This window comes from Archocentrus centrarchus, chromosome 5, assembly GCF_007364275.1.
Source record: "Archocentrus centrarchus isolate MPI-CPG fArcCen1 chromosome 5, fArcCen1, whole genome shotgun sequence".
NCBI classification, from domain to species: domain Eukaryota; kingdom Metazoa; phylum Chordata; class Actinopteri; order Cichliformes; family Cichlidae; genus Archocentrus; species Archocentrus centrarchus.
The window spans coordinates 35,563,269-35,578,923 of NC_044350.1; the positions used below are offsets into that span (position 1 = coordinate 35,563,269).

Below are 15,655 nucleotides of genomic sequence, written 5' to 3' on the forward strand. Positions count from 1 at the left end.
AAACCATCGGTCAGCACTTTTTACAGAAACATTTAAGTTAGCCTGACCCCCAAAGATGACCAAATGAAAAGTGGAAAACAAGGATTTTTCCAAACAGGTGAGAGGCAGAGGACCTGATCATATCAGAGGTAAACCCTCTGAGTGCAGAGGGAGACCTGCACAGGTGAGCTGACAGTGCATCACTGTGTCACACAGCAGGAAACGCTGCAGCAAAGTCCTGAAGACAGAATGGGTCATAAGCACTATAACACAGACAGGGAACTATTTGAGAGCGAAAGATTTAAATCACCGGCAGTTTTGGAGGAAATTGCTTCTGAATTTGGTGACGTACCTTATACACAGGTGCCTGAGCTACCTGAGGAAATCTATTCAGTGCATGAAAAGTAAAGGAAAAGACTCAGAAGGGCTCCGGGATGAACGGTGGCTGTGTGAGTCGGCTTTTCTCTGCGACATAATGAAGCATATTAATATGTCTCTGGATGGGACCATGTGATTATGTGTGTGATTGTCCAAAAAAAGAATCAGACCAGGTCTCCATCACTGTGTTTGGAGCTGTGCTGTTTGCTGAGAATCTGGACACAGTTTCAGCAGTTTACGCAGCGTTTTTCCATCTGTGAAGTGCAGAAATTCATATCACAGTTTTTACCTGAAAAATTTGAACATTTGTATCAGCTTGATATATTTTAATTTTTCCTAATGTTATTTTTGAAGAAAAATATAATTTTATATTTTATTTAATGTGTTGAAGAAAATCCTGCGTAAAATTATTATTTTTAATTGTGTTCGGCCTGCGACTCAGATTGTGTCTTCAATTTTGGCCCATCCTATGATTGAGTTTGACACCCCTGCCCTAGGAGCAAGTACTTGGAGGCAGTGGGAAGGAGAAACTCCCTTTTAACAGGGAGAAACCTCCAGCAGAACCAGGCTCAGGGAGGGGGGGGGCATCTGCTGAGGGGGGAGAGACAGAGATTAATAATAACTGAGTAAATGCAGAGTGGGGTATGATCAGAGTGAAAAGAGGTGAATGAAGAGAAACACTCAGTGCATGCATGAATGAGCTTTTCAGCATCACTCTGAGAAAGGATGTTTCTAATTTTAGAAATATTGCACAAATACAAAAAAAGCGGTCCTACAAATTTGTTTAATATGTGCATTGAAGGACATATCCTGGTCAAAAATGACTCCCAGATTTCTCACAGTGTTACTGGAGGCCAAAGTAATGCCATCCAGAGTAAGTATCTGGTTAGACACCATGTTTCTAAGATTTGTGGGGCCGAGAACAAGAACTTCAGTTTGATCTGAATTTAGAAGCAGGAAATTAGAGGTCATCCAGGCCTTAATGTCTTTAAGACATTCCTGCAGTTTAACTCATTGATGTGTCATCTGGCTTCATTGATAGGTAAAGCTGAGTATCATCTGCATAACAATGAAAATTGATGCAGTGCTTTCTAATAATACTGCCTAATAAAATGTTATGATCAACAGTATCAAAAGCTGCACTGAGGTCCAACAGGACAGTCACAGAGATGAGTCCACTGTCAGAGGCTCTAAGAAGATCATTTGTAACCTTCACTAATGCTGTTTCTGTACTGTGATGAATTCTGAAACTGAAACTCTTCAAATAAACCGTTCCTCTGCAGATGATCAGTGAGCTGTTTTACAACTACTCTTTCAAGAGTCTTTGAGAGAAAAGGAAGGGTGGAGATTGGCCTATAATTAGCTAAGACAGCTGGGTCAGTGATGGCTTTTTAAGCAGAGGTTTAATTACAGCCACCCTGAAGGCCTGTGGTACATAGCCAACTAATAAAGACTGTGTTCTGTGGAACCTTCACTAACTGACTGAGTTCAGCTGTCGATGTGGCCACTGAGGGGCATCGATGAGAACACAGTCCAGAGCTTTTGTCAGTGAAGATCTATTGTGGAACTGATGTAATGATACAATGTGGATAATATCTCTATGGGCGGGAATGGGTGTGTGTGTGTGTGTGTGTGGTTAAATCACACAGGTCTAAGCAATAGCGATCACGATGCTAGAACTCTCCAGCCGCTCTTCTTCTCCTCCTGACATTGCTACAATTCACACAATGCTGCGCAGTGCGGCGCTCCCTCATCAGCTGGGTTTCAGTGCCATTGAAAAGGCTGATCTAGGGTCAGCCCTTTGTTACAGACAGATTGATTATATTTAAAATTTTTGAAGCTACTATTTTCCTAAATGAAATACTAAAGATCCATAACATTTATTTCAGCGATCACTTGGATATGAAAACTTGATGCATACCAGTCCTTTGTCAGTGCAGGGTGCTAACACAATTGAGATTTCTGTCTCATCCAATCAGAGACATGAACAAGGCATAATACTGTAGTTTTTATTATACAGTACAGTACCCAAAGAAAACAGACAAGTGCCTTTATCTACATCTATGTGTCCTGAAACTGCTGAACCTCTGATATGCATGTTCTTTGGTACAGAAAGATCATGTTTCCCAGTTCTGCATGTATTGGCTCTTTGGTAGCAGTGAGTGGATAATGGTCATCTTTGCTTTTTTGCTGATTTCTATTCAGGTTTCTTTGAGTGCAATTTCTCTTTTTATAATATCTGTACATTATCAAGGAAGGCAAACACTTGCCTACATCAGGTATCACTTTTGATGGTGTATGTAAGCATGAGAACAAAGCTTGAGAGAACTGTCTGTAGTACAGCGAAACAGAAAGTGCTGCAGCCCACATGCAGGCAGGGAATCAAGAACATTTCTGCTGCACCAAAAGAGTCCAAGAACTCATTTTCTCTCACTCGTTCTCAAATGAAAGAAAACCAGAATCTGCCTTTCCAGATCTGCAGGCATTGAAATGATTGTGCTGTCGGCACATCACCTGAAAGAGATCCAAAGTTTCTTTGTAAAGATGGGAGAACCTTAAATCGGGACAAACATCAGTGCCGTACTTCACCAATCGGTCACTATGGTAGTCAGACACAAGCCTTTCCTTTCTCAAGGGCACACGATAACCTGCTGGCAGTTAGAAGCACCCAAACACCTCACAGACCATAAGAAGGAAAATCCTGCGGTCCCGCGTAACCGAGACTGAATTCCCACGTGACAGAATCCAGGAACGGAGGATCACCTCTTTAATACCGTAGCTGCAGCGTCGTGTGGTGACCACGTTCTCTGCAGGGGGACTTTGACATGAGGTCTCTGGAAAGATCCTAAAAGACTCAAACCCAGAACCTCGGCTCTCCAACCTGATGCTTCAGAGCTGCCTGTACTCTGCTGAGCTGGAGGCAATAATCATAATGCAACTGCAGGTTTCTGCTCGTTGCCAAGTAGCCATAGATGCAGCTTTCACAATAATCTGAGTGTCCTGAAGTTTTCTTCCTGCTGTGTGGAAACCCAGCCTCATCATAACTTCCAGAACTGCAGCATTTATTTTAGCCCAGTGTGACTTTGGCTAGAGGGGAATTCATTTAATGATTTTTGTGCTTTTATTTTGTAAATGTCTGACCCCCCCCCCCTCCCCCGTTAAACAGTACTGACAATAAAAACAGGTGAGTCCAAACCAGCACCCCAGGTTTATTAATATTTAGGACATGTTCAATCACTGATCAAACATAACATTGGCCCTTTGTAAACCCTGAACTTAATCAAACACATCAACACACACAGTATCAAAACAACACAACAGCTCCTTTAACACAAACTCTCTCAGCAAAGCTTCAACAAATAAATAAACAAAAACATTCATTTTTACTGGTGTTAAAAAGGCTGCTGTTGACTTTCTGAATTTCCCATGAAAACCAGTTTAAATCACTCTAAGGCTGCGAACTGAATCCTTTATTAAGCACCTTTCAGGATGTCTGCAGGAGGCGACAGTGGTCTGAATTTATTTTTTTCTACTGTTTTTCTGATTTAGGGGGAAATGAACTCAAGCTAGAAAAAAAACGAGTTTTGAGTATGTAGTGAACACAGCAAATAAAGCAGCGGTCCCAGACAGACTCCTGCTAATTAGTGCTTAATAAGGACGATAAAATATCACAATTTCACCAAAGCACGAACTTGGATGGTCACACAGCAGCTCATGTTAGTCAGACGCCGCCATAAAAATGCTCCACAAAGTTAGCTGACACCTACAGCTGCAGCCAGCAACTACACCCACCTGAGTGACAGCAGCCACACCCCTTTTAATGTTTAAACAGGTGAGTTACTCAAAAATAAATTCAGATACCTTTCAGCTCTCGTGAAGCAGGAAAGCAGCTAAAATTATGTATGAACCAGGCTGTAAACGTGCTTCTCTGCTGTCAGGTAGATTTACCTTTGGAGCCTATGGGACTGACTCACTGTTACAGCCAGCCTCCAGTGGACATTAGAGGAACTGCAGTCTGTAGGTTCTCAGTCTCTGGAGCTTGAAAAAAGGCGACTGGACTTCATAAAGAAGTCGATTTATTGTTATTTCCTGTAAGTATTACACAGTAATGAGGTTTTTATGGGATTGTTAGTCATGTATGTAGTAAATGCTGTTACAGAGTCAGTGTGTACATTTGAGACATAAAGGTTATGAAATGCAGCCTCAGTTTCATGTACTCACATGTTCAGACTGAGTCCACTCAAATATTGAAGATGCTGTTAGCTTAGCTTAGCATAAAGACAGAGCAGCGAGAAAACAGCTGCTTTTAATGTAACCAATTATTGGTTTTCAGGACATTTTTTACCTTCATGCTAAAATAATCTAACCAAGAAATAAACATATTTTCCCAAAACGTCTCAGCTGAACGATGAACCTCAGGTCCTTCATGCAAACACCATGATTCATTTTTTTAATGTTAATTATAAATTTGTCCTAATTAAATAACCTTGATGCAGAAATACAAGTAAAGCAGTGATTAACTTGGTATTAAAGTGGAAACACGCTTTAACTTAACAACAAACAGCAGGAGGGCCCTCAGACTCCACTGTATCATTCTTAACTCCCAGAAGCATCGCAGATATTTATGAGTCCTTCCTCCAGCCCCCCCCCCCCCCCCCCCCCCCCCCCCCCCCACAGGCTCAGGGTGGTACTGCAGACCGTGACCTGTTCCTGTCCACACAGGCTAAACTCAGTCACTGTTGTGATCTGATGTTTGGGAATCACGGCTTCGGACAAATGTTCCAGTTTCCCGGCAGTGTTTCAACAGGATGAGGTTTAACCGGTTTTACTGCAGATGACTAACAACCTGCATAAAAGGCCAACAGTGTTAAACAGAAGCTCATAAAACACTAACACAAAGAGAACGGGAAGCAGCAGAAAAGTGAACGTGGGCGAGCGGACTATCAGGAAGGATCCGAACACGAAAGGAAAAATTAGAAGAAAAGTTCACCCCAGAGAGAGAGCTGGGGTTTCAAAATAAAATCTGGAGCTGTGAGACCAACAGAGCTTCAAAACAAACTTCTTCCAGAGTGGCTAACAGGTGGAGCTAACAGGTGGAGCTAACAGGTGTGGGTTACAGGTGGAGCCACATGTCGACACCCCACACGCGCCTGTCATTTGTATGTTGCAGTTCTGTTGTTTGCATATGACGCTGTAACGTGCACACGTTCTGCACGTGTGCTTCTGATCGGAGGACCGGAGCTGCTCTCAGAGTTTTTATCCTCCAGTTTTGGTTTGTTCCTCTGAGGACGGAAGGAGGCGTCGAGCAGCTTCCTCCTCCCTTCACAGGAAGCCTGGGTGGGTTTTATTTGAGGACCAGCGTCGCCTCAGAGCCGTCCTTCCTCTTCAGGTACAGCCCATAGGTGAGGTGGTGCTCCCTCCTCAAGAACGCGTAGAAATAATCCGACACCAACAGGATCTGAAGGGAAACATAGAAAACCTTTAGGCGGCTGGAACAGGGTCTATTCTGCTCCTTTCAAGAACCAAAGTCCAAAATAATCCTCAGTTATCTTATACTGAGCTTTGGTGCAGTCTGAGCTCCCAGCCCCCCCTCTTTAAGCTGCTGGTTCTTAATCAATCGCTCAATCAATCAATTTAAATTATTGTCATCACATGCCAGACATGGACCGAAAAGGAGTTCCTGAACACCCATCCAAAGACAAAGAAATCAGACAAACACGGGGCGATCAGCCATCAGAGGCGCTGCATTAAACGGGCCTTTACACGTTCTTCTCACGGCTGAAATCATTTAGTTTATCTTTGAATAAAAAGTACTATAAATAAGTAAATACTGTTTTTGTCCAGTGAGGTTAGGATCTCCAGTATTGTGACAACTGATTTTACACTCGTCCCTCCCACCCATAGATCAGTAACCCCCCCCCCCCCCTCAGGCCGTCCCACCTGCGCCACGTTGAAGAGCAGCGTGATGGCGTAGTAGAAGTTGGAGTTGGCGCTGCCAGCGTAGATCCAGAGGTGCCAGAGAACCGGGAACAGAGCCGAACAGGCCAGGAGGACGCAGGACACCAGGAAGATGTTCCTCAGGACTGAGCGGGAGCAAAGACACATTTTTACTAAGAAATGTGCCTCACTTTGTTTCCCTCTCAGTGCTTCTCTCACGGTTCAAATATGATGATACTGAGCAGAATTCAGATGTGTTTTCTACACTCACATCTGTGCAGGTGACTCCACACAGGTAGGAAGGCCAGGTAGAGGGCGACGTCTCCCACAGTGGGGTAAGACTTAAAGATGGAGATCACAGCTAACTGCATGAACATCAGGAACACAGGATGCTCCCTACAGCACACACACAAATGCACACAAACACAAACACTCTTTGTAGCGTGATATGGTTTTCCTCAGCTTCAGGTTCTTAATCAGGACCGTGAAGAGCAGTGAGACTTACTTGAGTTTGATGGACAGAGGGATGGTGTAGAAGAAAACATTAATCTGGAAGACGCAGAGGAAGAAGAGGCGGAAATGTTCAAACATCTCTGCAAAGAAATACCAGAAGAGGCCGATGTTCGGGGTGAGGTCAGGAACCGAGAGACTGGAGGGAGAGAAAACAGTCGAGTTCACTCCAGACAGACTTTAGATGATTTATACGAGTTATCGTCTGAAGGCCTTCACGGACGCGCTGCAACAAAACAACACGAACATCTAAATCTTTCAGAAGTGAACGTGTCACTCACACACACACACACACACACACACACACGCACACGCACACGCACACACACATGCACACACACATGCACACACACACACACGCGCGCTGTGCTTGTGAATAATTCATCATCATAAAACGCACTGTGAAAAAGCGATGATGTATGAATGTAATTTTTAATGCCTGAAACATTCACATGAATTTTATACATCCGGTGCGTAAAGGCCTTTAGAAAGCACTGCATCAATTTATGATACTCAGCTTTACCTATCAATGAAGCCAGATGACACACATCAATGAGTTAAACTGCAGGAATGTCTTAAAGACATTAAGGCCTGGATGACCTCTAATTTCCTGCTTCTAAATTCAGATCAAACTGAAGTTCTTGTTCTCGGCCCCACAAATCTTAGAAACATGGTGTCTAACCAGATACTTACTCTGGATGGCATTACTTTGGCCTCCAGTAACACTGTGAGAAATCTTGGAGTCATTTTTGACCAGGATATGTCCTTCAATGTACATATTAAACAAATATGTAGGACCGCTTTTTTGCATTTGTGCAATATTTCTAAAATTAGAAACATCTTTTCTCAGAGTGATGCTGAAAAGCTAATTCATGCATTTATTACTTCTAGGCTGGACTATTGTAATTATTGTAGGGTCTTTACATTTCAATATAAAGCGCCTTGAGGCGACTGTTGTGATTTGGTGTTATATAAATAAACTGAACTGAATTGTGGTTTCAAACAGCACCCTCTGGTGGAGAAAGTTTTTGGCACTAATCAAGTTTCTTGTTCCTGTGCTGAAGCATCACCATCAGCTGTTTTCACTGATGCACAGCAGCCCTGAGCTCTACTCTCTACAGGTGCATGTCTGACGCAGTGCTGACAAGCAAACACTGCAGTCACTGCTGGAGGGTGGGTGGGGTGGGGTGGGGTGGGGGGGCAGTCCTGTCGCCAGATCTCAGTCTTAAGGGGGGGCTTATGAAATCCAGCGGGGGGGCACCACTATTATTAGCTTGATTAGTGATATGGCTTGGGTGGCCGGGCCAGGGCGGGCCCAAGCGTATCAATGGGCGGGCACGGCCCCCTAGGGCCCGCCCATAGCGACAGGTCTGGGGGGGGGGGGGGGTTCTCCTGTGTGCTGCCTCCTGCCCTCCAACCAGGCAGCTGGACAGAGTATATTTACCATATCTAGTAAATCAGATATGGTAAATTCTTGCTCTCCTGGGATGTCCCTCACTGGTACGTTTAGGTCTTTTTCAGAGCTGCTCCACCTTGAAGAGCACTTTGGATTGTGTGGTTAATAATTTCAAGTATCCCAGAAAGACTGAAGCCTCTAGGATGGCTTTAAGAGCAGGTGATTTTAGCACAAACTCAGGAACCTGATCCTGAAAGAAAGTAAATGCAAAGACGATGCTCCTCAGCAGCACTGAAGATGAGAACCTTTACTCACATGAAGCCGTAGACAGAGGGCAGGTAGTCCCAGGAGCCGAGCAGGAAAAAGGAGAGACAGATGATGACAAACAGGCTGCCGAGGAACATGAAGAGGTACTGCACGACGAACCACCAGAAACTGGCCCGCCGAAGATTCACAGGGATGAACTGACGCTGCAGAGACAGAGACGGTAAAAATCAGGACAGGAGATACGAGAGGGGCTCTGAAAACGTTACTGCGTCCATTCTGACGACTTACCTGCATAAAATACAGCATCGCAGCAGCGCACAGGGTGACGGGATAGATGGACTGATACGTGGCCAAGCAAAGGAACACGGCACTCAGTAAGACATTTCCTGAAACACACAAAGAGGAACTGAAATAAGAAAACAATCATAACGGCAGGAAAAAAGGCTTCAGCAGAGCCGCCGATGTGAGCGGGATAAGAACGGGAAATGGGCGGAGAGCTGAAGCTTACCCTTTATCGTGGAGAGGACGAACAGGGCGAGGACGGCGTTGTTCAGGCCACAGGTTGACTTGGCGACACAGGACAAGATGGTGAACGGGTTCAGCAGGTAACTGTGAGAGAAGCAGCAGAGTTTAAGCTGCGGCTGCTTCACGGTGAGATGGAAACGTTTCACCGTGAAGCAGCTTCAAAACCTTCAGGCTGCAGCGCGGAAACGGGCGCCATCGTCTCGACAACTTTAGAAAATACTTTCTTTTCTCGTAATCACAGCCGGCAGCAGTTCACACAGTAAAGTGTGATTCATTCGTTCAGGATGGAACTTTTTCTTCCCTCCAAAGAACAAAAACTGAACATGTTAGTAACTGAAAACAGAGATCAGGAGATCCTGCACGGCTCCTCTGGGTGAAGACGCTTCCTCCAAACACAAATTCAGCTTTAAAGTTTGTAAACGTCGAATTAAAGAGGCTAAAAATGAACCAGCAGAAACAATAATAATCCAAACTATACTCGTTAATTCTGTATGAATTATTGGGACATATTCACACACCGGACACGTGCGGACATCCTGAACACGGCCGTGATGCGGCGTCATCTCCGGGATCGAACTCTCTCCCTGCTGCTGCTGCTTTCTCAGCAGAGTTGGAGGAACACAGAATCTGTTTCTTCTTCTCTCGTTCAGAAACATCAGGATGTCATTACATCATCGCTCGATGTCGACGTCATTTTTCACAGTGCGGCGTTTTGTTACTTTTATTGATTACAGGCTGAATATTACACAGCAGCTTCAGTGTTCAAGAAGCAAAAACAAAAACAGTATTGAGATCGGGCTCTGTTCATCATATTAAAGGGGGGGTATTATTATTCTGGCTATAAGAGCTCTAGGTCAGATATTTATTAACTGGTTTCCAGTATCATGTGTTCCATCTTATATACATGCTTCATGGGGGGGGGGTCAGGCTTCCTCCAGTTAATAGTAATCGTTTTTCTCACAGTCATTAACAGAATATGTAATATGTGGGAAACGTGATCAGGAAAAACATCCAGTAGAAATAATAAAGGGTCCATTGGAAGATTCACAGTGTGTTTTATGAGGACGATTTATTCACAAACAACGCGCTCGGTGTGTGTGCAGGTTACACAACGAGTAATGTTCGTGTCGTTTTTCTGTAAAGCGTTCGGTGTGCTAGAGTACTGACAGGGACTAGAAAGAGAGAGCAGATTTCTCCCATATTGGCTTCTCTTCATTGGCTCCCTGTTAAATCTAGAATAGAATTTAAAATCCTTCTCCTCACATACAAGGTCTTGAATAATCAGGCCCCATCTTATCTCAAAGACCTCATAGTCCCATATCACCCCAACAGAGCACTTCTCTCTCAGACTGCTGGCTTACTTGTGGTTCCTAGGATACTTAAGAGTAGAATGGGAGGCAGAGCCTTCAGCTTTCAGGCCCCTCTTCTGTGGAACCAGCTTCCAGCTTGGATTCAGGAGACAGACACCCTCTCTATTTTTAAGATTAGGCTTAAAACTTTCCTTTATGATAAAGCTTATAGTTAGGGCTGGATCAGGTGACCCTGAACCCTCCCTTAGTTATGCTGCTATAGGCCTAGTCTGCTGGGGGGTTCCCATAATGCACTGTTTCTCATTCACCTTATTTACTTTGTTTATACTCCACTCTGCATTTAATCATTAATTGATATTAATCTCTGGCTCTCTTCCACAGCATGTCTGTCTCTCCCCCCTCAGCAGATGACCCCCCCTCCCTGAGCCTGGTTCTGATGGAGGTTTCTTCCTGTTAAAGGGAGTTTTTCCTTCCCACTGTCGCCAAGTGCTGCTCATAGGGGGTCGTTTTGACTGTTGGGTTTTCTCTGTATTATTGTAGGGTCTTTACCCACAATACAAAGCGCCTTGAGGCGACAGTTTGTTGTGATTTGGCGCTATATAAATAAAATTGAATTGAATTGAATTGAATTGTGCGAAGGCCGTCAGCCCCAGAGGAAAGCTTCAGCCGAGTGATGTCATCGCGTTTGTTTCACGATGAGACGATGAAGCTGAACCAGAATCTGAGATTTTCTGCCGTGTTCGGGGTGCTGGCATTAAGCTCTACAGGCTCGACACCGGAACCACGACTGTACACAGCGATCATCTGAGGACTTACAACATGGCCACTTTCAGGGGGGTGTAGAACATTTCTTTGGGGCTTCTGATGAGCTCCAGACAGTCCAGGGGGTAACGGTCAGCCTCCAACGCAAACTTCTGCTTCCTGAACTGAAGTTACATCACAGACAGGTTAAACACACACACACACACACACACACACACACACACACACACACAATACAAGAGCTGCAGTTCCTCCTCTTCCTCACAGAGCAGGCTGTAGAAGCTCAGCTGTGATAATCATCGTTGTCTCTGAGCTGCAGTGTGTTGTGTTCTTACCACTTGTTTGTTGTGTTCCTTCACTGCCACGTACAGAGCCACAGCAGTGATCACGTCGGCGAGCTGAGGACACAGAAACAGGAACTGTGGGCCTTCATGACAACGGTTAAAGCAGAGAGACCGCAGCCTTCATCAGGATCAGTTAATTAGTGCTTTGAAGATCATCTCAGTGATCAGATAATATTCACTGTGGATCAATGAAACCTCGAAATGCTGCTCCTGCCTCTGCTCTCACACGAGTATGAACCCGATTTAAATTTGGATGCATCAACGTCGTCTCCTTCCTGCTCCGTCTGCTGTTCTTAGAGCTCCGAAGGAAATCTGCTCTGACCCCCTGTACCTGCCCCACCCACCCACCCTTTATAGAGACCACAGTCACGGGGGGGGGGGGGGGGGGGGGGGGGGGGTTAGTGTGGCCATAAACTCTTGGTTTCAGAGGACCTGTGTGTGAATTACATTAATGTTTATGAATTCATGTATAATAATAATAATAATAATAATAATAATAATAATAATAGGCACAGAAAAGAAAAACCACATCCTGCAGACATCTGTGGGACTGATGCTGCAACCTGCTGTTTGGGCTCTGAGTCGTACCCACAGCAGATCATCTGCCTCCATCTCAGCCTGTCCTCCACCCTCACCTGCATGTCCTCCACCACCACATCCAGGAACCTCCTCTGAGGTCTTCCTCCTCTCCTCCTGCCTGGCAGCTCCATCTTCATCATCCTTTGTCTGATACCCTCCCTCCTCTGCGCATGTCCGAACCCTCTCAGCCTCTTCTGTCTCTAATAAACTGCTTCTTTTGTTTCAACTCACCATAAATGTGATCTCTGCGTAGTCCACCAGAAAGTGAAAGAGGTAGATGATGAGAGGAGTCTGAAACAAAACGAAATTTGGAATCAGAGCAGAAACACGCAGGAAGAAACAGGAAACACACATTAACGTGTCTCAGGACATTTGAGACGTGGTTTAGAGACGCTAATCTCCTGGGACTCGTGGGCTTCCTCCTCCGACAGGAGCTTTCTTCTTTGATTAGTAAATTTTGTGTGTTGAAGTCGATTTTCTGTCTCAGTGAATGAAGTTTGATGCTTCGGATCGACGTGTTTCAGAGCATCGTGCCTCAGAAACCTTCATCCAGCCGAGACCTGACCCAGAGAAAGCCCTCCTCTCTCAGGAGGACAATCTGACCTTTGACACTTTGCTGCCGTTCCCACCATCACAATGATGCTTAATAAGTAAAGTTTTCACCACCTGGATGTTAAATGAGTTCATGCAGCCAGTGTCTCTGATCTGTGAGCGTTCACCGAGAAACAAATCACAACGCAGTCGCCTCAAAGTGCTTTATGTTGTAGGTAAAGACCCTACAGATTTTAGACTGAACTAGATAGGTGTGTGTGTGTGTGTGTGTGTGTGTGTGTGTGTGTGTGTGTGTGTGTGTGTGTGTGTGTGTGTGCGTATGTTTATAATACCTTGTGGGGACAATTTTCCTGACATATACTACGTTGTGGGGACCAATTGCTCCTTGTGGGGACTGGAACCTTGTCCCCACAAGGGGAAACCCTGTTTTTGGGTCAGGGGTCAGAGTTAGGGCTAAGGTATGAATTGATTTTAGGTTAGGGTTAGGGTTAGGTATGTGATGGTTAGGGTTAGGAAAAGGGTAAAGGTAAGGTTTAGGCTGTAGAAATGAATGGAAGTCAATGGAAATTCCCCACAAAGATAGCAAAACACACTTGTGTGTGTGTGTGTGTGTTACCTCATGGAAAACATCTCCAGCATACGGTGAAACTCCCAAGTCAAGCAGAGCCAAACCTTCAACCACTGCAAACAGCAAACAGACACTTTGATTAAGATTGTGGGAAAAATGATTAAAATCATAACTGAATTATTTTAGAGACAGAAAAGCCCGAGTCAAAGGCAGCTGCCAGTAATCCCAGAGTTTTCCCTCTTCCTGACGTTCCTGACGGCCTTTGGTGATTCAGGAATTTTGTCTCGAGCAGCGAAAACACATCATCGGAAAGAGTCAGCTTCATAATTATTATTATTTCATTATTCTTTTATTAGTATTATACTGACTGTGTCCTTGTAATGAACTCCTCCTCCTCACAGCGTTAATGATGCAGCTTCCTGTTACAGCTGCTGAGTTTCTCTTGGATCATCTGTTAGTTTTATCAAAAGCTGCAGGCTGGTATCAAACCTGCGCCTCAGGCTCAGGTCGTGTGTTAGAGCATGCAGATAAAACCCTGTGTCTGAGGCTCCGACTGTAACCCTGATTTCTTATCTGCAGCTTCTCTGAGCCTCAGTAATTAAAAGAAATGACCCTCAGATGCAGGCGTGACCCTAACCCTTTTCGTTACAGGAGATCCAGCTGTGGTCAGAAGTTGCTCGGGGACATTTAACCAAATATTAATGGGGTGCATGTCTATATCTGAGCCTGCACTTTGGACGCTGTGTTGATCCAAAATAAATTCAGTCTGCACCCACTTCCTGTTTTTAAAGTCATTAAAGGTGATCAGTTCAAAGTCATCTTTAAAGGCCCTGAATGACTCTGACGTTCACGCTGAGCAGATGCAAACTGATCACAGCTGGATCGTAGATTCAGGGTGTGTGCACAGCGGTCCAGGCGGCACCGGCACAGCAAGACGGTTCGAAGCCGCCGGCCGGTTGGGGCTTGTCTGTGTGGAGTTTGCATGTTCTCCCTGTACAAGCGTGGGTTCTCTCTGGGTTCTACATGAGTGTCGGGGTTACCGGGTTAGCCGGTGATCCTAAACGAGCTGTGGTTGTGATGAACCGGTGACCTGTGCAGGGTGTGACCCTTAGCTCACCTTATGACACCTGTGATAGTCTCCAGCCCCCCAGTTAAAAGCCAGGCTGCAGCTCAGGAGGTAGAGCAGGTCATCTACTACTGGAAGGTTGGCGGTTCAATTCCTGTGTGCCAAAGTATCCCAAGATACCAACCCAGAGTTGTGTTTGTTGGAGTGTGAATAGGTGACTGTATACAGCGCTCATGCTAGAAGAACCAGTTCATTTAGCACTGAAACAAATGGATCACAGATTCAGAATCAAACCTGCACCACTTTAATGTAGAACAGAAGCAGGCTTCACCTTAAAATGACCCGCAGGTACATAATGAGGGTTAGAACAGAAACCGGTTCGTGTCCTGTGGAGATCTTTGTTCAGACTCACTGATGTGCATGTTTGATAGAAACAACCACAGAGCTCAGAAATATCAGAGAAACATGAGATCCTCCAGATTAATGAATGAGATTAATCCAGATTAACATCAATGACACATCAGTGAGCTTTCTGAACGCGAGTCTCAGGTCCTGATTTTTGCAGCCGAACCGGTTTGACCGAGTTACCGGATAACAGCGCCGAGGAGCGGGAGGTGAGGGGACCCGGAGGTGAACCGGCCGCGGCGGCTCCAAACCGCCGCTCCACCCGCGCTTACCTCTCTTCCAGGCGGTTATCGGCGACACCACCTCCACCCGCTCCGCGATCAGTTCCGCCAAACTGGACCTGAACAGAGCCGCGCGGATCGTCACGGCCACAATCAGCAGCAGAGTCAAGGGAGCCGCCATCTTGACAAGGAAGCCCTCTCCGCCCTGCGAAGTGCACCACGGGAAATGTAGTCTGTAAATGTGACGGAACGAAAGAGGCACCGCGAGTATAAATGAATGCTGAAAAGTTTAATATCATATTTAGAAATTAATATAAAATTATGAATTTTAATAGAAGAAAAGAAAATATAAATAATATTTTGGGTGTATGTGATATATTCATACATTTTTGATGGATTGTGCATGTTACTTGTGAAACATGCAGTTATAGTGAGCTGACAGACCAGACACACAATGCGGAACGAATAATGTCCTATAAATGTTTTCATCCGGAGACTTTATGTGTTGGATCAAAACAAAACAGTCATCTGTGAAGCTGTTCACAGTAATAAACTGCTGCACTTCCGGTAACGCTGCGTTTATTTTTTTAAAACAAAATTCACTCATTTAAAGCAAATTTATTCTTCTTTTTAACCAAGTCAGAGTTCATTAAAAGAGCTTTACAAAAAGAGTACAATCAGTGTTTGGACATATTGCCCTTATAGATATTGCACCTTAGCCCCCTGTAGCCTGTAGCTCTTTAATTCTACAACAAAAAATATACATCGAGTATAAAATGTTATTTTTTCTATATTCTCTCACAGCAGATTGTGCTCTCCTTTGTTTTTTTCTTTTACTCAGGGTGCAGCTAAATGC

At 44.7% G+C, this 15,655-nt stretch overlaps 1 protein-coding gene across 1 annotated transcript; it reads right to left on the bottom strand.

Moving 5' to 3' along the window:
- Positions 1-5,026: 5,026 nt before the first annotated feature.
- Positions 5,027-14,994, bottom strand: pigu (phosphatidylinositol glycan anchor biosynthesis, class U). Its single transcript, XM_030729465.1, has 12 exons — positions 14,851-14,994; positions 13,156-13,220; positions 12,219-12,278; positions 11,400-11,462; positions 11,119-11,228; positions 8,976-9,076; positions 8,756-8,853; positions 8,516-8,670; positions 6,800-6,943; positions 6,566-6,690; positions 6,298-6,440; positions 5,027-5,815 (listed from the first exon to the last, which is right to left on the bottom strand). The coding sequence occupies exons 1-12, from the start codon at positions 14,978-14,980 to the stop codon at positions 5,702-5,704; spliced, it is 1,308 nt and encodes a 435-aa protein (XP_030585325.1). The 5' UTR covers positions 14,981-14,994; the 3' UTR covers positions 5,027-5,701.
- Between the last annotated feature and the right edge of the window lie 661 nt (positions 14,995-15,655).